The sequence below is a fragment of the Vigna unguiculata genome, chromosome 5 (genome assembly GCF_004118075.2).
Source record: "Vigna unguiculata cultivar IT97K-499-35 chromosome 5, ASM411807v1, whole genome shotgun sequence".
Lineage (NCBI taxonomy): Eukaryota > Viridiplantae > Streptophyta > Magnoliopsida > Fabales > Fabaceae > Vigna > Vigna unguiculata.
The window spans coordinates 8,277,266-8,298,367 of record NC_040283.1 but is presented as its reverse complement, the minus strand read 5'-3'; the positions used below and the strand labels follow the sequence as shown (position 1 = coordinate 8,298,367).

Below are 21,102 nucleotides of genomic sequence, written 5' to 3'. Positions count from 1 at the left end.
TCAAAAATATCCGTACTCGCGGGTAGCGGGTATCCATTTTTAATATTCATTTTCTACCCGTTGCGGGTTTTATCCGCGGATACCCGCGGGTACGGATTTTTTTGACATCCTTACATATGAATGTATAGTTAACGACATGGTACTATATGTTCACTTGTTGTAAATGACCAAAGTTCGTTTTGTTTACATTGCCAATAAGACATTAATAAAAGAAAATTTTAGATTTTGTTGCTAAGTTGTTTGTTTTATGATTACAATTATACAATTGTGAAAAAACAATATTATGTTTTGGACTTTTTTTCTCTTATGTATAGAGCAGTTCAAAATGTTGGTCCATTATATCTTACATAAATATAATACAGAAAGAATTAAAATGTTAGTCCATTGTATTTCACATAAATATAGCGGATATCGTTCAAACTATGATGATTTGAGAGAGAGAATAGACGGAGGATTTGTGTTGATCATAAGAGATTGGCTGAGAGAAACATGTCATCTTACATGCAATTATATGCAAGTGTTATACTTTTTCACTTACTGCGCAATGGCACACATGCAAAGCATGGAGGTAGGTGGTTGTGGACGTGTGGTGGTCTCTACTTGTCGATGGTGGAGTCAATTTGAAAGCGAGATGCGTAATAGATTCTCAAGCCATTTTCAGTGAAAGGAGAATTCATTCTCAACTGTTTATAGTGAAAGGAAAATCGATTTCCTTGCTTATGATTTTGGAGATAATTGATTCTTATTCCTTTACATTATTCAAGAATTGATTCTTGTGCTTGTTATTTTTTGAAGAATCGATTCCCATTACAAAGGGTCATATATTCACCACCTAGATCTAAAAGTTGATGAAAATCTCAACGTGACACTGAACTCCCTGGTGGAGCTCAATGATAGTGATGGGAAGCCAATCTTTGTTGGTGTTGGCGAGAGGTGTGACAATGATTTCTCTAGCTGAAGATTTCACTTGCGACAAAGCGAGTCCTTCTCCGTATTGAGATCAATGACGATAATGGCATTGGAACTTGGTTGTGGAGAGCAAGGAGGCACACAATTAAGAAAAAAAATGGATCATAATCTAATGCATTTGATGACACTAGGAGGTTGAGAGAATGGATTTAGATTCAATTGAAAATCCATGACTTTGGTGCTTGTCTAAAGAGTTTCGATAGCTCTCCGATGTATAACTAGAGGTTGAAGAAACTATAATGTTAACAATAATAATATTTATAACAACAAATATATAAATAATAATTATTATACCAATAATAACACTAATAATTATAGTAATAATAAAAATAAAAATAAAAATTTATATTATGATAATAAAAAATAAATAATATTAATATAATAACAATTAAAATAAATTTATAAAATAAAAAAATAATAAAATAATATAAATAAATTTATATATAAATAGTTAAAAAATTAATAACATTCAAAAAATTAATAATCAAAATAATAGTGTAAATAAATTTATATCTTAAATAATAAATTAATAATAATAATAATTAATAATTAATAATAATAATAATAATAATTTTTATCATGGAAACAATTTGATCATTTTAAAATTTTATCTAATGAAACAATTTTTTATTATTCACGTCGATCAAATTATTCCTAAACTTCCATAAACTTTATTTTTATTATCTTTTTCTTAATATAAACAACCTCAATTTTACTTCTTTTTCTTCTTATTATTTTCCATTCCCTCAAATCATATGCTTAAAACAAACAAAGGTTAAGAGACGACTACTTATGAAATTCACATGCTCATTATATTGAAATTTGTTGAATTGTAAATAAAGATTTGTTAAATGTTGAATTACAATAGGATCAAATACGTGAGTTTTTGTTTTAAGATTAGATTATTGATTGGATGATAAAAAAAATTTATTTGCATCACTATTAAGTTTTTTTATCCTCTTATTTATCATCTATGGTAGTCTATTTAATTTTTAAAAATGGTGTAGCTATTTTTTCATTTTTTAGTTTGGGTGACCCATTTTTACGTTTGCTTTTAAGAAATTTTTATGATAAAAATCTGTGCATGTTTCTACTTTTATCTATATATAGTTAATGTTTTTTCATAAATTCTCGCAAGCTGTTTTTTTTTTCTTATTTTTTAGTACATATTGAAATGTTATTATTGTGTTTAAATTCTCTACGAACTAAACCTATGATTGATAAAAAGTTTATAAATATTTAGACTCTATATTCAAATGAAGAAAAATAACTATATTTATACTAGTTAAGAAAGTTAATAAAATTTGTTTATTTTTTATTTATATAAAAATATTTTTTATTTTAAAATACTCGTTATTATAAAAAAATTATTTAAAATAAATCAACAATATACAAATTCTGGAAATAATACTATTATGTAAAGTTAAAATAGGTATATTTTATTATATTTAAGTTTATCACATGATAAATTTTTTATATTAATATTGTGTTTATTTGGACAGATTTACATGAAAAAAAAAAGGAAATTTCTCTATTTCTAATCCTTTATCAAATGTTATGACTTGAGAGATATATCATACAGATTACATTTATGCCTTCAGTTTATTTTTCAGTTTAATTATGGTTATAATGTAAAAATATAACTTTTAAAATGATGTTTATAAAAGTAATTAATATCAAAAATTTCAAAATTGTTATAAAAAAACTTTTAAAATTAATTATTAATTATTAATTTTTTTATTTTGTTATAAATATTTTTTATTAAAATATGTTATTTTAATTAATTTATTTTCACATATTTTTTAAAAATAAATCTAATTCATCTAATTATAATTTTAAACTACTTTTAAAATCGAAGAAGATTTGTTAATTTTATTTTTCTTTTTATTAAACTTAATTTTTAATATATCATATCCATCAAATCACTCATAATCTTTGAAAAACTTTTATTTTAAACTCAATTTCACTTCTAAATCTTTTTAAGTTAATATAAACTTTATTCTTTAATTCACTAAAATTTATTAACTCCTTTTTTTTTCAAATCAAATATTCACAAATGATATTTTTATATGGAAATTGAAGAAATGGTAGTGAAAATAATATAATATGTTCAGAAGAAGAAAAATATTTAAAAAACTCATTACATTTATTTATTTATTATTATTTACGTATTTTTTGTTTATTATTATTTTTATATATTTTTATTTTTCCTTTATCAATCGATTTTAACTTCTATTTTATTTTAGTTTTTTTATGTGTTTTCCTTTTAGTAACGTATTTTAATTCAATTATTTTCGTCTTTATCACCAAAGGAAAACATTTCAAAAAATACTTAAAAGGAAGAATTTTAAATATACAGTTTCCTCATGTATATTAAATGACAATTGCTTCTGTTAATTTTTTTAATTTAATAACATTAATATTTTTTTTTTAATTTTTAAATTAACATTTACGTTACTTATAATTTTAATAAATAATTGATACTCACTTATCTTGTTTTCATAAAATCTATCATATTAACTAAAACTTAAATAAACAATAAAAATAAATTTAAATTTAAATTTAAAACATAAAATATAAAAAAAGTAAAGAATTTTGAAAATAAAAATTAAATTTTATAAATAAAGTCATGAAATTGAACACATTATTAAACTATCAAAAATAAAATATAGCATGTATATCTAAAATAAAAAATGATATTTTAACTTATTTTTTTAATCTATTTTTAATTTATTATTTTAATCATCATTAAATTTTTTTTTTAATTTTTTAAATGATATGATGTGATAATTTAATAATAATTGAAATAATAAATTTAAAATAGATAAAAAAATAGATTAAAGTATTGTGGATTGTCCGGTCTAAAACATCATCCACCAACGACAATGTCCTAACATCTGAACTGCCACATCCGCCAAAATTTTCCAATTTTCCTCCATGTCCTCCACGTGTCTCTCTTGCATTGGTTTCTCTTTTATTTTTTTTTCTTTATTCTTTTTTCCTCTCTCTCTTCACGCACACCACCACACATACTTTCTCTCTCCTTCCACTTTTCAGTCCTCTCTCTCGTCGGAACAGATACGCTGAATATCTTCTCCTTCTTCCACTCTCTCTAATCTTTCTTTTTTGTCTCAGCAGCACACCCCATTTCTAGAGAGAGAGAAAATTCACCTCATGTCTTTTCCAAAAGCATCAACTTGAGAAGTGTGAGAGTCAGAGTGGGTGGTTTTCACTTTTCATTGGTTTCAACTTTCAACTCTCTCTTGCCTCTCCCACTTTTCTATGGTGTTATTTTTCTGGGAAATATTATTATTTTAAGCCCATGTTCTGGTAAGTTGCTTTTCCTTCTTTTCTTCTCTTTGTTTTGTTCTGTTTCTTATTCTTCTTCTTCTTCTTATCTTGTTTCTTTTACCTTTTTATTTTCTTTGGCCGAACTTCACCTACAGGTCAGCTTCTAACTGAAGCGTAAACAAGGAATATGATATACTTTTTGGGGTGGGGGAAGGAAGAAGATAGTTATTGATTTTTTTTTCAGGGTCACGTGAGAGGAAAAAAATCGTGTTTTTATTTTTCTTGTTAAGGAGTTTTGTTTGTTGTTGACGAGGGGGGTTTAAAGTTTGAAGAGGCTGTGTGGGGAAGGGAATATTAGCACTCAGTGGAATTGGGGTTGATTTTTACTATGGAGACATGTTTATTTAGAAAGGTAGATTCTGGGGTTGTTGGTTTTGTTCTGTACTTCTTGGATTAAAAAGAGTTGTTTTTTTTATGATTTTTGAACAAAAAAATTGTGGGGATAACGATTAAAATGAGGAATTCGGGTATAGTTTAAGGTCCCATCATGAGTTTCCGAGAGGGAAAGTTAGGAGGAGAAGAGAAGGAATGTGAAGAATCGGTGTTGGGGAGCACTGAATCCAAATCAGTGAGGGAAAATGGATCATTGGCAGCCACACAGCTAACAATTGATGATAATCTATTGGTTGACCCTAAACTACTCTTTATAGGGTCCAAGATTGGTGAAGGAGCTCATGGGAAAGTATATGAAGGAAGGTCAGTGGCTAAACCTTGGATGTGAATATCATGTTTCGTAATTTGTATATATCATGCCTTAATTTCGTTATGTGTTCTTCGAAAATTGTCTGAGAAGTCGTGTCAGATCATACAGTCTTGGGATATTTATCTACACTTTGGTTTTCATCATTATGTATATTTTTGTCCCATTAGCTGGCGGAATTATTGTTTTTGCTTTTCTGTTGTGCTTAAGTGCTAAGTAAGAAGTCAAATGTTTGCTCTGGTGTTTCAGCTAAATCACTTTTTTTACTTTTGTCGTTGAGTAAGTAAGAACTGAGCCTTTGTTGGGTCAAGCAGTAAATAACTACCTGTCACAAATTTCACCAACAAAGTTGCATTTGCCCCTTCTACTGATTTGACATGAGGTTCCACAACACCAAGAAGCACATCATTGGGTTGGTATTGATTTGATTTTTCTTGAGAACAATTGATTTCTGGCACTTGTTATAGAGTGTTGGATTTTTCTTTGTTGTGATGGTTTAACCGTTGCTGGTTTTAGAGTGCTTGTTTAACACTATGCTTGTGTGTTTGCAACAAATGATTTTGCTGGAAGTTGGAGTTATGGTTTATGTGGGTTTAGATTAATAATTTTCCAGGTATGGAGATCAAATTGTGGCAATCAAAGTTCTGCATCGTGGGAGCACTTCTGAAGAAAGAGCTTCTCTTGAAAATCGTTTTGCTCGAGAAGTTAATATGATGTCTCGTGTCCACCACGACAATCTTGTTAAGGTCAGTTCCATTGTAGCAAATTTATCTTTTAGTACTGAATCCCTGGCAATTATGTTAAGTATTGCAGTTTATTTTCCATCATGCTGGTATAATTAATGGTTTATGTAAGACAACAATCTAAGTATGTTTTGTTTCCTCGTTATTATTCTTTTTTGCAGTTTATTGGAGCGTGTAAGGATCCTCTTATGGTAATAGTCACAGAGCTATTACCAGGGATGTCACTGCGTAAATATTTAATGAGTATCCGTCCTAAACTATTAGACCTTCATTTGGCTATCAACTTTGCTCTTGATATTGCTCGAGCCTTGGATTGGCTACATGCTAATGGGATCATACACAGAGATCTGAAACCTGGTATCAACTTAGGCACTTTTTTTATTATCTTTGCTACATTCTCTTCGATTAATGCCATGTTAAAGCATACCTTAGCCAGTAATTCTTTGTTGGAACTTAACTCTTACAGAAAATGGTGGTAGCTTTTGACATGGATGTCATAGTTGAGATCTGAGTATATATTGATGAATAACTATAGTATTAAAACGTGTATCCTTATTCAACTACGTTTTTGAAATTGTCACAAATGCAGACAATCTGTTGCTTACAGCGGACCAGAAGTCTGTTAAACTTGCAGATTTTGGCCTCGCTAGAGAAGAAACTGTGACTGAAATGATGACTGCAGAAACAGGAACGTACCGTTGGATGGCACCAGAGGTATGTTATTATCTTGGGATTATGATGCTATTGTTTATTCTCCTGATTCATGATGCCACCATTAACATAAAATGACAATTGTTGCACTGACATGATATAAGATTAATGGGAGACTCAATTGAAATCATCAAGTTGTAGAGACTGAATTTAATACTAAAACCAGCAATGATGTACACTTTAATTTCACATGTGTTTTGCTAGAATGATGTATACTTCAAAAAATTTTCTGCATCAAACTGATTAATATCATCCAGTTCTTGCTTATATCTCATAATTGCTGCATTTTTTGTTTTGTGTAGTCCTTGCATTTCTTATGAGTGAACATTTGCATTGGCATTGTGTGTGTGTATATCATCAAGTGAGCTTTAATTGTTTTTCTGAGCAGATAAGACCGATTAACAGATTCCATTTTTCTGAATAGCTAAAAGCCATGTAGTAAATACCCCCAGTCTCTTGTAATTTGTTTAGTACAGTAATGCACATATTTAGGATCCTCTAGGGCACCAAAATCTGCATATTAAGAATGTATTATTATAATGGGTTGAATATGTTTTTAGTTTCTGAACTTTAACGTGAAAATGAAATTTTCCAATCTGAAACTTTAATATATTTTGGTCCTTAAACTTTAAAAATAAATCGATATAGTCTTTTTAATCCAATTATGGAATTTTTTTTTTTTACATTTCAAACACGATTTGTACACTCTTGCATTTGAGTTATTTACATTGTTTGATATATTCCTGCTTCAATGTCAGTTGGAAACGTGTTCGACACGTTAAAAAATAAAATTTAACGTAATTAAGTTAAAATGACTATCGGACATGGACGAATTCTAATTTTCGCATTAAAGTTCAGGGACTAAAAACATATATAATCCTATTATAAGTCGGTAGGTTTTGTTTATATACATTGAGCTTGTTTTGACAACTTACACAAATTTTGCAGCTGTACAGTACTGTGACTTTGCGTCAGGGAGAGAAAAAGCACTACAACAACAAGGTTGATGTATATAGCTTTGGAATTGTTCTATGGGAGCTACTAACAAATCGCATGCCATTTGAAGGGATGTCCAATTTACAGGCTGCTTATGCTGCTGCATTTAAGGTATTAAATTCGATATCACTCTGGCATTATCATCAAATATCATTTGTTCAAAGTCAGAAATAAGTGATACAATTTTCTCTATGATATGTGCATATATCATGCATACTTCATTTATTCATACCATATATGCTGTTGATGCATTAAGGTTGATATATAATTTGTTAGCTTCCAAAAGCTACCTTTTGTTCTGGGAATAACTTGATATGTTTGTTGGATCCAGAGTTTACTTGATTTCTGTCACCGGACAATTGATGTCAATTGTAATAATGTTATAATGTTACTATTTGCTAATCATGAAATGGTTTGCATTTGAGATTGCAGCAAGAGAGGCCCAGCATACCAGATGATATATCTCCTGAACTTGCTTTTGTGATACAATCATGCTGGGTTGAAGATCCTAACTTGAGACCGAGTTTTAGTCAGATCATTCGCATGCTCAATGCATTTCTCTTCACTCTCTCACCACCATCTCCTCCTTTGCCAGTACCTAACCATGAACCTGAGGTGGCTACAACCAGCAATGGCACCATTACTGAGTTTTCTGCCCGAAACAAAGGAAGGTTTGGTTTTCTTCGCCAATTGTTTTCTTCAAAGAGGACCAAAAACTAACTTTTAAGTGCTAAATTTTTTAAAATCCCCTTTTGTTGTAGATGAAAAGAGTTGCCATATTCTATATGGTATACAAATTTAGTAAATTTATGAGTAACCCTCTAAGGTGACCCAAAGGATGTAACATGTTCTACAAAAGAAAAGAATGTAGTTTATAGACTTCTGAAAGATTAAGGAAAAGAAAATAGGATTTGTTTACATTATCTACTACATCTTGCTGTAAAGAAACTGATTAGTTTAGACATTTTACTATTCTGAGAAAGGTCATTAATTGCTGTGCAATAGTGATTCATTGTAAAATGATTGTTTCCAGAGGATGGTTTGCGTTAATTTGGCCAATTATGCTGCTTCTATATCCACATTCATGAGCTACATAAAGAATAAAGACTAACCTACATAAGAAATTAATTGATGTGTTTTATAAGAGATTGAACTTTTGTTTTTTGTTTAAGATAATGAATTTATTTGTTTTTATATGATCAATTTTCTTGTTTTTAATTAATGTAAGTTTTAGATTCATACTTAAGTTTTTCAGATTCTTCTTTGTGAAAGTAAGTTACTTTTATTTTAAAATTAAATCTCTTATTTTAAAAGGGTGATGATATATGCACACTCTTATTTCTATTCTACACCTATACATTATTAATAAAACTATATTTTTATTTTAAAATATAAAATAGTTTGAAAAAAAAAATGAAATTTTATTAGGTGTGAAATAGGGTAGGGAAACTTTATGGTGTTCATATAAAATTTTTCATTTTAAAATTATTCTTTTAGTGTTTACAATAATATTTAGACAAACTAACATAAATAACTACATAATATAAATATAAGAAATTAAATTTAAAAAATCACAAAGATTGAAGGAGTTATAAAATAAGATTTATAGAGATTTTAAATTCAATTTCCCAGTTTTTATTGTTATTTTTCTATCTGTATAATTATGCTTTTAAGCGGCACATATTTCTTGATTTAATTAGTATTTTTTTATATTGTTAAATAAAATATAATGTATTTTAATGAGTGAATTGTCACGTGATTGATTACAACATAACGACACCCTATAAATATCTTGCACACTGGTTTCCATCAGAAAGAGCTGAAAGATGCACAGTAAGTATTGTTTGGATCCAAACAACCGTTTCTGACAATTTTCATTTATTGCGCATATTACTTTACAGAGAATCTCCTTTCGGAAATCTTATTTTAGCTTTTCAGAGTTATCTTTTCTTTCATTCACCAGTAACACATATTTATAAAAATCATAGTTATAGATTTTAATTGTTTCAGTTTTTAAATATTTTGCATTAGAATTCTAAGAACTTTTTCAAGGGTAATTTATTATTAATTGCTTAAAAGGGATTTCACCAATTGATATACGACCTTCTTTTGTTAGTTGCACCACCAATCTTCTTTAATTCCCACATGTAGCCCTAAGCTTGTTGCTTTATTGCTGAGGGAAAGAAAAATATTTTTCATTTCCCTTTCTTTTTATATTTTTATTATGTTTTTGGGAAAATAAATAGTACTTCTTTTTTTGGCACACATGTATCCTTTTTCATTTTATTTGCTTACGAAAATTTCCTTATAGTTACTTTTAGGAAAAATAAAATACAATTATAAGAGTTATGTAAATTAACAATTAGATTTTGGATGATAAACAAATTCTAAATCAAATGAGTTATGCAACCAGAGTCAATTGAAATGAAGGGTGAAAAAAAAAGTGAAATCAAATATTACAATTTTATTTTTGTTTTCCTTGATTATATAAGAGATAAATTTATAATATATACAAATAACAGGATCACAAATGACAAGTTTTTACACATTTTACATCCAATTTTTTCATAAAAAAAAATTAAAACAAAAAAAATTAAAACTTAACTAAGAGGAAAAAGTCTGGTTACTTGAAATAATGCAAATGCGTGGTTACATAAGTTTATGACGCGTGGCTCACGCTAATTTCGATGTGTGGCTTCAAACCTCACATTTATCGTGCTCTTTTTGCAACCAAGTTCAACTTCATTACTCGGTTAATCAATCTGCTCCATCTGCATGTTTTTTCTTTTCTTCTTCCGCAACTAGTTATATAAATAAATTTGGATATGAATAAATATTAGTATTCAATTATAAAATATGGTAAATAGAACTATTGGATACATGTTTTTTATTTAGTATGCTTTATTTATGAATGAATTATTAAAATTTTTATCAACATTATTAATATTTTTTCACTTATAATATTATTTGTTATAAATTTTAAGTTTAACATGGATAATTTTTTCGTCTAAAATTGATTAAAAGAAAATTGGTCGTTAAAAGTTAATTATTTAAGTTTTGGCTACCAAAATGAATTAGTTTATAAATTAGTCTCTAATTAATTAATGTCCAATTTAATGATCAATTATAATATTTTGTTTATAATAGTGGCTATTTTAGTAATTAATAATTTTTAATTTTTTAAATTATTATTTGGCCACTATAATGACTAATTATTTTTTATTTTTAAAATTTGTTTATAATTGAAAATTTTCTTGTAGTGGTTGTTGATGACCCTTTTCAACCAACAAAAACTAAAATTTGGTTTCTCTTGACTGATGAAAATCAAAAAACTCATTATGATGTTAGAACAAAAAATATTATTTTTTTTCTTTAACTATTGATGAATGTGTATTCATTAAAGGAGATGTGAGATGTATCGGAAGTTATCCATAAAGGGATATATGAAATCAAAAGAGCAATGAAAAATACTTTAACACAATAATATGAAATGTTTATAATACAACCAAGAGAAAACATCTATAATGTGCAAAATAGGTTTAATCAGATAATATATCACCTTTTTACCCTTAAAAAACCTTTGATAGAAGAGTTGAATATCAAATCATGAAGAGCTTAAACAGATTATGACAACCAAAAGTGAGAAATTGTTCTCAGCAAAAAGTAGTGTAAGTAGTTCTTAATTTCAAACTAAAAAGAATTATTATCGCCTTTTAAAAAGTTATATGAGGAAGGAAATCATCTATCCTATTTGAAATAGACTTAAAGAAGAGAATAAATGACTTGAGAATAAATTACAACTATTACAAGATGTGAATGATGATTTGAAAACTAATATGAATTCTTTAGGAATGATTTATTAAAACTCTTCATGCAATTGTAATGAATTTCTCAAGAGGAAACTGATGAGTGTGAGGATTGCAAGAAGCATTTGACAAAAATTAAGTATGTTGTGAAAACTCTTGCATAATTCATACCGAATATCTAAATGCACTCCTCAATTCCCAAATGTGTGTTTTATTTAAATTTACAATAAAAATTATATGTAGAAGATTACCAAATAGAAAATCTAAAGGAAAATAATGTTGTAATATTTTATATTAATGTCTATTATCTAACTCGAAGAAGGTTTTTTCTGATAGTTGATGCACGTGGCATAAGAAAAAGATGGGAATAGATTATCTGTCTAAACATGCAAAAATCTATAAAAACAAACTATATTTACATGTTTTCCTTTCATACACATAGGAACTTCCAAACATATAGGCAGAACAAACATAAGAACCACCAACATGTCTAGGGCTTCCCGAATCCCTAGTTCCATGTTTCACCATGTTCATCAACAAAAACCCTATATTATGTTTGACCCAATAACAATCATGAAGTTGATCAATCTCTTCGTAAACCAAGTTTCTGCAAAGCGATCAATAGTCTGAGGAAAACACGATGGCTGAGAAGGCGAGCAGTTACTGCATGAGTGTGATGGTGTGCGTGATGGTGTTGTTGGGTGTGGCGATGAGCGAGCTAACGTGCTGCGATGTGAAACCTGTGGTGAAAGCATGCGGTTGTTACGTGAAAAAAGGAGGAAACACGATCCCTATAGATTGTTGCATGGAGGTGTTAAACCTGAGAAACAAGGTCATGAACTCTTCCCACAATCAGAGAATAGCTTGCCATTGCCTTCAAGAAGCTGCTAAGAATGCCACTGAGCCTATCAACGCCACAGCATATGAAATCGTTCCTTCAAGGTGTGGCGTTAGCTTGCCCTACCAATTCACCCTCAACATGGATTGCGAAGTGTAAGTAACACATTTCAATTCTTATCGATCTTTTATTAAGTATGATTTTTTTCACATTGATACTTTTTTTCAATCGAAATCATTTTAAATTGTGATTACTCCTCGTATTACTATTTATCATAACAAGACATATCGTCGTTTATCATAACGAACATATTTATTTGACACTTGATTAGGAAGACTTTTGATACAATTTGAACTGGTCACCAATATCATTAATGAGTCTTTCGAAGAAAGATTTAACAGGAAGAGATAATACCAATATAACATGAATCCAACCTATATAAAAAATTGACATTATTTTAACTCAAAATTTTAAAACTATAAATTTGTTAACGTTATTTTTTATAGTGGATGTTCAACTTTCTCATAGGTCCATAAACTTTTAGTCTTTCTGTTTGAGACAAAAGTAACATTATAATATCTTATATGATCTTGTGTATAATTGTTAACAAAATCCCCATATATTGTGAGTATTTTCTTTTACAAGACTTTGAGTTGGAAATAATAAGAACTCTCCAACACAGAAATTTATGAAAGACTATTGGGCATCTAAGTAAAATTTTCAATTAAGAAAACAATACTGTTTTTTCTTTTTTATTTTTTCATAAGAAGGGTGTGATTAGCTTTCTAAAGTTACCTGACTAGTTTTGATAAAAAAAATTCATATCTTTGATTATATAGGAAGTGATTTTGGTTTTGTAAAACCAATTTCTTAATGAAAATTTGTGACCTTTCTAAATTATCGCGAAAGGGGAAATGTCTATAATTAATTTTACGAAAGCAAAATTGATTTCTAGATTGTGTTCGTACTTGGCACAATTGTTTTTAATCTATTAAAAACTGTACCATTTTTGCAATAAAAGCATATCATCTACGTTTTATCTTTTGATATATTAATTAAAGAACACATATTTTGAATATAGATAATATGTGGACTACTATTAATCTGAAATTCCACTTTTAATTTGTTGCAGCATTGGGGGTTATAAGCGGCACACAGAGATGTGAAATGGGGTTCGTAACGCCATACATGCATAGAGATGTGAAATGGTTCTAACATGTGAGTTAATCAGACTCATCAAATTTAAGCCTGACTTGAAAAAATATTTAATTTGTTTAAATATGGATTAAATTAAACCTGATTCATTTAACCTAGAGACTAAACAAGTTTGAGATAGATTGAAAATGAATTGATTTGTAACTCATCAATAAGAATATTTTACTAATTTTTTAGTAAGTTTTTATTATATATATTTATTATTTTTAATTTTGTAAGTTGATAATTTAATTTTGTAAATACTATAATATTGTTTAATAATGTTTGAATAATTTAAATGTTTAATTTATTTGTTATGTTATATAAATTGAAACTTTAGTTTTCAGTTACTAATAAAATAGCTAAATACTTTAATTATACTATTATAAAAATAAATAAATCAAAACAATTCATTTGATGAATAAATACATAAAATAAATAAAAATAAGTGAAAACCTCCTCAAATAAGTCAATTCTCTTATCTATTAATGTCGGTAGATCATGACAAATTACAATATTTTTAATTTACCAAAAAAATATGTAAGTCAAGTTAATCTAATTCATTTTTGACTCAATCCATAATGAATAAATCTGTATAAACAGAATTGATTATTTTAACACTCCTAACCTATCATAATACATTCATTTAAACTTTTATCGTTCTCAGTGCTATTTATATATTCAAAGTTTTTTTTTTCTTTTATAAATGATTATATACAATTTTTGTCTATGAAAAATTCAACTGATTTATTAACCACTTTTTAAGGAGAAAATATTTGATCCTCTAAAAAGTTGGTGATTGATTTAGCAAGAACGTAAAATTGAGGACTCTTCTATACGCTCCTTCTATTACTAGAATTTTAATATTTTATCAGAATCTTCTGCAAGTTGTTTCTATAAAAGTTTGTAAAAACGTTTTTATGAATTCTCATGCGAATTTTAAAAGTTTTGAAAAATGCTTGTATAAAAATGTCACGAAGTGTAAAATATTTTAATAGTACATATAAGTTACAAAGTGAATGATACTTTAAAAGATAAAATTAAAGTTGTGAATTTTTTTTGTCTGGACTGGAATTAACTAATCGTGATTTAGCTCTTGTAATTTTATTTTACTTTTATCTTTAAAAAACATGAAATCAACATTTTTTATCATTGGTGTGCTGTAATATAAGTTAGGTCTAATTATTCGTAAGGTACCCAATTTGGTTCAAGGATGTCAAATTGGTACCCCACGAAAAAAAGATGTCAATTTGATACCCAAATAAGTTTAAGTACATCAATCAGGTGCATTCCGTTAAATTGTCAAAAACGGCGTTAAATTTGTGGTGATGTGGCAATGCATAACGGATATGTGTCATTGAAAGAAGAAGATGTGTAAAAAACCAATTTTACAGTGTTACGTGTACAAATTATTGAATGAATGGTAATGGTGAAGTTTGAATTTGTCCTAAGTCATTTGTGGTTGTTATCTTCTTCTTCCTCTCCATTTGCTTATTGGTTCAGACCTAATGAGGTGGTTTCGTGGTGTGTGATTTGTAGTTGTAGAGGTGCTTTCCAATCAATTTTGCAAAGGGTTGTGCGTGTTCTTCGTGGGCATAAAAAAATAGTGTATCCTCTAAACCTAACCCTCTTCCTAGTCCCAAATATACCCTATTAATTTTTCCAATAAAAACAAAGCTTCCAAGGAAACCCTAATCCCGGGTTCCTTTCCCACTCCTCTCGATCAATATCCCCTGGTGTAGAAACTTCAGATCCCTAAAATTCCAAACCTAAAAAGAAACATAAAAGATTCAGAATATTTAGAAATTGGCATTGGCATTGAAATTACCCTATTGTAGCAACAAATGTCGCTGTACAGTTCAAAGAATAAAAGCAACAGAAAAATGAAAGAGGAAAAAATTAGAAGCTTGGTCTAATGTGACTGTGTCATGAATCGGAAGGGAGAGGAAATGGGAATTTAGGACTCACAAATTCAACGTCGATGATGAAAACTAGAAGATGAAAATCGATGGAAATGGGAGCTCAATCACACCTCTCAAAACGATTTCACCTACGCTTTGCAGAAATCCCCAAATCGCATGAACTTCGATCATCTTCTCACTTCTCACTATGCTTTTATGCTTTTCTTGACTCAGGGCCACTTTGAACATTATATTTTTTTTAATTCATTTCAAATATTCCTATTTTTTATTTAAATTACCACGTCACAAATAATTGGTATTCAACGTGTCAAATTTTTGTGTCAACGGACTCTTTTAATTGGTCAACGTTAATGACTTTAACGACGTTAATGAAAATGGACTTGATTGATGCACTTAAACTTATTTAGGTACCAAATTGACACATTTTTTTCGCGGGGTACCAATTTGACACTCTTGACTCAAACTGGGTATCTTACGAGTAATTAAATCTACAAGTTATTATAACTCCTTATATTCTATCGAGTGATTATTTCCTAAAACGTCACATGTCTTATTTTATTTTTATATTTGTAATTTTTTCCTTAGGCATCCGGCGAAGAATAAAAAATATAAAATGACACCTAAAATTGTATAGACATGTGTATAAATTATAAATAAAAGTATCTCATGGTAGTTGCTTACAAATAAATAGCAAACTCGTTAAGACAACCAATTTTGTTTTATTTTGTTTTCAAATTCAAATGAAATACTATACAGAAGACATATAATAAATTTAACGTTGTGTCTCTACTACTTTACAATGGCCTACAGACGAATCCCAAATGTAAAAGGAAAGTTTAAGATAAGGTGATATAATGTACTAGTGTTAGTATTTTGTTAGGTACTTTATTGTGACAAAGATATCAGTAACACTTTTCAAACAAAAAGTCAAAAAACAAATGTTAGACCAACAAAATCTAGAAGTAAATATTGTTAATGATACATTATTCTTTGATGTGGTATCAACAATAAATTGATTTTTTGACATATGATGTAGTTGTTCCTATACCACATAAGGGTTAAGAATAGACACATAATAACCACAACACTCCTCTTATTTTATGATTACATGCTCTTTGACATCAAAGCTCGATTATGTTGTGTTCGCAATTGAAGAATCTAAAGATAAACTCTTCTTTGATTAACTACAAAATTCTTCGGTGGTGCTTGAGAAAAAGATGAACAAAATCAAGCTATATATAGTGGAGGAGCAAACATTTAAAACTTCTACCAATACTAGTTCTAGAGGCTCAAGGAAGGGGTAGGCGTATAGGTTGAGGAAATAGAGAAATTCCAGTAGGAAATACGAAAACAATAGTGACTAATTTCAAAGCAAGGGCAAAGATATGAAGCATGATAAATCCAAGGTAGATTAATTTATTAAAGAGAGGAAAACTTAGTTGATGGTTGTTCAAGATGCGAACAATATTGAAGCAAATGTATGGTATGTGGACATATGTTGTAACAACTACATGAGTATTACTAGAAGTTCCAACGTCTGACTCTATTGATAACTGAATTATCCATATATGTTGATAATCTTCTTAAATTTTTTAGATTTTCACTTATATGTAAAATATAAACCACATACTTTTTTTTCAAATTATTAAATAAAAACTCTAATTATCTAAAAAGATAATAATAAAAATACCAATAAAAGATAAAAACAAACAAAGTAAAACATGATAATGACAATGATAATGTCAATTATAACTTGATAAGTAAAACATAATAATGTCAATTATAACTTGATTTTGTGTAGAACAACTATTCATTGTTTGTCGATAGTCAAAGTGTTATTCATCTTAGTAAAATTCATTTTTTCATTATAGATCCAAATATATTGACGTAAGGTATCATTACTGGACAGATGATGCTTTGGATGTCAAGTTGTTGAAGTTGGAACTTGTTTTTTTTTTTGTGATTATTGTTTTCATTTTCTTTTATTGTTACTTCTCATAAATTCTTACAACTTTGGAGGAATTATTTTTGCTGTATACTTTGCTATTTTTTGTTGTTAGATATTATTTCCCATTAACATTCACCCATTAGCACTTTTGTAACATGTAAATTACAAGTCAAATACACTTATTAATTACTTGATTATGTAACTCATAATATATTCTCGGTCTAACTCATGATATCCGTTCATTCTTCATTTTTTTTAACATTATAATATTATTAATTGAATATTTAGTCATCAATAATAAATATTATGAAATTTTGTAATCTTAGGTATAGAAGAGTGGTTTTGTATTAATTTTTAACTAAACAAAGCATTAAAAATAAAAGGGCTAGAGATGATGATATGTAAATATAAATATATAGAAAATCCAATATCTCATTGGACAAACAACAAGGTTATAACATTGATGGAGATGGAGTTCATCACCCATAGCATAAAATACTCTCCCTAGCGGGGGGATTCAGACAATGGAGGAACTTAAACCATCTTTATTCCCTCTCTGTTGCTTATTATTGCCGAATAAGTATTTATCATCACCAAGGGTTGATGAACCCTTGTGCGAGCCGCTCAAGTTACCCTACAATAACCAAAATTCGATGTCAGTATCCGTATAAATATACTATATGCATGAACTTTTCATATATGGAATGAAAAGTAGAGAGTTATATAAACACAGTGATGAAGAGCATTGAGTGGTGAACGTTGATGTGAGTGATCTTACTTGTTGCAATCGATGTTGGGGCTGATCTTGTAGGGCAAGTTGACCCCACAATTGGTAGGGAGGGCTGCAAGGCGTGGGAGATTGAGTCCAGGAATCCTCAAAGAAGTGTTTTTGAGGCAGGTGCAGACCGATCGTCGATCTGGGGTGGACTTGGCTTGGTCGTTGATGCGCTTCACACCGTTGCAGCATGGTGCTGGGATTGGTCTACCGGCAGGACCCGTTAGGTAGGCTACGCATGGTGCCACAGTTATTTGCACCGACCCACATGGAATCTCTGCTTCTGCCAACGGAATAATCTCTCCAAAACCTAGAATCAGCACCAGAACCACGCTTGTAACCTGCAAAACCAGAGGGGTAGCCATGTTGAGGTTGTGTTGTGTTGTGGTGTGGTTTGTGAATATTTGAAGGGGTCTTTATAGAGAAGAAGGATTGAAGATGGGATTGTTAGATTATGAAATGTGATGGAAGTTGGAAGTAAGGAATGGTAGGTAATCACTGGCTGGTTATCATTTAATGCAAGAATTGAATGGCAGATAACCGGTACCTGTAATAATGTAATACAATGGTAATGTGCATATCATATCACCCTTTTCTGCTTGCCCTAAAATGAGTTCGTGGACACTTTCCACAGAAATAAAGATATTCACGTTTGTGCTAACTTATTTGTCTGTTACCCTCCAAGTTCAGCTCAAATTTTAGCCAATAATTATCTGCTCTCTGTTCACTTACTGTTGCTGATATGATTGAAAATCCTTTTACTGTTTTTCGGATGAAGAATAGAAGCAGGGTACTTCAATTCGGAGAGCTATTAAAATGTGTGTGAAGATTGGATTTAGCATCTGAAACTTTTACAGAGGGATTTCTGTGTGTTCTAAGTGCTTCTTCATATGTGGTAACGATGAAGAGTCTGTGTTATTTTTTGAATGTGCTGTTAGAAAAATCTGGTGATGGTCATATAAAGTTTTTGCTGATATGCATTTGGGTGATCCACTGCTTGTAGTTCATTTTTTTTCTTCAAATGGCAGCAAGTCCTTTAGTTAAATTGCTGAGATTAAATGCTATTACTGGATGTGTTATTTGTTAGTATTTTTAAAGGATACAGAGAAGAGTGTAGTGATAGTTTTCTCTCTTTTTTGTGTGTTTATAAAATCTTATTTATGCGGAGCTAATGGGTGTGATTTTAGTAGTAGAATATGCTTATAGTGTTGATTTTATGAAGTGTGGATTTGAAGTGACTTTTTCTTGATTTGTTTGGCCTTCTCTTCTTTTTTGGTGGTTTTTGGATGAAGAAAATGTTTGCACTTGTGTAAAAACATTCTTTCATATATTTCAAGAGGGTAATCATTGTGAGGAGAAATATTGTAAATAGGAAAAAACTTACTTGGTATAATAGTTTAACTCTAGTCATAAGCCTTAATTTTTTTCATAATATATTTAAGCTTTCCATATTCAAAATTGTATATTTTTTTGGGAAATTTACTTTTTACATAGGTTTGGTTTGCTCCCCTTCATGATTTTTATTATTTATTTGTTTTTTTTAATACATTTTTATATAATGACAAATAATAAATCTTTTTTGGAGTATTCATTTAGATGTTAAAATATATAATAATGTCTAACACAAATTTTATAAAAGAGAATAATAATTAACAGCTATCAGATGAAAATTTAATAATAAAAGGTACAACTCAAAAAAGGGAACAAGAAAAAAAAGTATAAGATAAAATCGATATAATTTTTTATAAGCAAACTAGAATCAATAATGCGTTGGATGAAGATAGTTATAAAAAATATTAATGTTTGAATATTTTTAATTAGGTAAGAATGTGGAAATATAATATAGAAATAAAGAATATTTGAAAAAAAAAAAAAACGTAACTTAAAAGTGCAAGATTTGAAAGATTACTGGTAAGAGAATTACGAAGTAAATTAAAAACTTCCAATAAAATATTACTTTTGAACAACTAAATTCAATAAGTAAATCATTTATCTACAAACAAAGAGTACTACTTCACCATCTCTAGGATGTACTAAAAAAATTACAACACTCTAAATGTATGAATTATAAATCATTAATGATAGATGATAGAAGTTTTATATTAACTAGAAATAAAATCGATTTAAAGTACATAACTGGGTGAAAATTTCACCTTACAAATTGATTTTGTAAGGTTAAATTAGATTTGAAATTTATTTTTTAGTGTAGTATCAGAATCATATGTTAGAGCCTATTTTAATGAAATTTGATATTTGTTGGATCTATTATTCCATCGGCTATTGGATTAATAGGTTAAAGTCTATCTTAGTTAAATTTAATATTTATTAAATCTATTGTTTCATCACCATGTCTTGAAATGTATATACCTTGGTGTGTGTGTGTGAGAGAGTGTATTAAAAATCTCATACTAACTAAAAATAAAAAATTTATAATATATAAGTAAATGTATACTTTTTCTTATAAATTAATTTTGTAAAGTTAGTTTAGACTTAAATTTCATTTCTTAACGATAAACTATAACGATTACTATTATTAAAAAACATGCAAACTTTGAGTCTGGCACCTGCCTATATTAACGGTGCAAGATATGAATAAATAATTGAGATCATAACGAATTATCCTCTTCTAACCTTTTTCATGATATGGTTTTCATGATTTGCTTAAAGACTCTTTCATTCAACTTTCTATAATGTTTTCCATTTTGTATAAACTCTTTTTTTTTTATGTAACTAATTCACTTAAATTTTTAACATTTTATTTTTCATTGCAGGGATTTATTGATTATTCATATTATACGCCTTTTTATTTTATTATCATAGAATCATATCATATGTCTAATTCTATAAAAAAATATGTTATATATGTCCATTTATACCATGAACAATATTTAAATTCCGTTATTTGTACTAGTATTGTAATTTTTTATTTTAAATGTACTAAAATATTCTAATATATGTTATAATTTGAATTGTTCTAAGTTATTACTTACGTTATAATTTCTCTACCATATTTTAAAATTTTAATTTTTTTTATAATTAAAAATATTAAAAAATAGACTTTAAACCTAACTCAATTTTATGAAACTAAATTGTAAGGTGAGGTTTGCACCAAATTATATTTTGTAAATTTGTTTTAGTTGTGGTAAGAC

General features: G+C 28.6%; 3 protein-coding genes across 5 annotated transcripts; 2 read left to right on the top strand and 1 right to left on the bottom strand.

Annotated features, from left to right (window-relative positions):
* The first annotated feature begins 3,978 nt into the window (after positions 1-3,978).
* On the top strand, positions 3,979-8,529 carry LOC114185609 (serine/threonine-protein kinase STY13-like). Of its 3 annotated transcripts, none has more exons than XM_028073448.1 (7): positions 3,979-4,299; positions 4,416-5,016; positions 5,634-5,766; positions 5,925-6,120; positions 6,353-6,477; positions 7,423-7,581; positions 7,896-8,082. In XM_028073448.1, exons 2-7 carry the CDS (start codon positions 4,808-4,810, stop codon positions 7,926-7,928), a joined length of 855 nt encoding a protein of 284 aa, XP_027929249.1. In that variant the 5' UTR covers positions 3,979-4,299; positions 4,416-4,807; the 3' UTR covers positions 7,929-8,082. The 3 variants fall into 3 exon arrangements, with proteins under 3 accessions (XP_027929249.1, XP_027929247.1, XP_027929248.1); XM_028073446.1 differs by having other exon boundaries at positions 3,980-4,299; positions 7,903-8,529; XM_028073447.1 differs by lacking the exons at positions 3,979-4,299; positions 4,416-5,016 and adding an exon at positions 5,091-5,432 and having other exon boundaries at positions 7,903-8,190.
* A 3,331-nt stretch (positions 8,530-11,860) lies between these two features.
* LOC114185611 (non-specific lipid-transfer protein 1-like) lies at positions 11,861-13,478 on the top strand. Its single transcript, XM_028073449.1, has 2 exons — positions 11,861-12,269; positions 13,247-13,478. The coding sequence occupies exons 1-2, from the start codon at positions 11,917-11,919 to the stop codon at positions 13,278-13,280; spliced, it is 387 nt and encodes a 128-aa protein (XP_027929250.1). The 5' UTR covers positions 11,861-11,916; the 3' UTR covers positions 13,281-13,478.
* Positions 13,479-17,573: 4,095 nt separating this feature from the next.
* LOC114184269 (non-specific lipid-transfer protein 1-like) lies at positions 17,574-18,356 on the bottom strand. Its single transcript, XM_028071560.1, has 2 exons — positions 17,957-18,356; positions 17,574-17,812 (listed from the first exon to the last, which is right to left on the bottom strand). Exons 1-2 carry the CDS (start codon positions 18,316-18,318, stop codon positions 17,803-17,805), a joined length of 372 nt encoding a protein of 123 aa, XP_027927361.1. The 5' UTR covers positions 18,319-18,356; the 3' UTR covers positions 17,574-17,802.
* Between the last annotated feature and the right edge of the window lie 2,746 nt (positions 18,357-21,102).

Bases quoted from the DNA above. Each gene is read 5' to 3' on its own strand.
- LOC114185609 (XM_028073446.1), top strand. From the start codon at position 4,808: ATGAGTTTCCGAGAGGGAAAGTTAGGAGGAGAAGAGAAGGAATGTGAA. The intron at 5,017-5,633 runs GTCAGTGGCTAA...ATAATTTTCCAG, and splicing joins GGGAAAGTATATGAAGGAAG to GTATGGAGATCAAATTGTGG. The intron at 7,582-7,902 runs GTATTAAATTCG...TTGAGATTGCAG, and splicing joins CTTATGCTGCTGCATTTAAG to CAAGAGAGGCCCAGCATACC.
- LOC114185611 (XM_028073449.1), top strand. From the start codon at position 11,917: ATGGCTGAGAAGGCGAGCAGTTACTGCATGAGTGTGATGGTGTGCGTG. The intron at 12,270-13,246 runs GTAAGTAACACA...AATTTGTTGCAG, and splicing joins CTCAACATGGATTGCGAAGT to CATTGGGGGTTATAAGCGGC.
- LOC114184269 (XM_028071560.1), bottom strand. From the start codon at position 18,318: ATGGCTACCCCTCTGGTTTTGCAGGTTACAAGCGTGGTTCTGGTGCTG.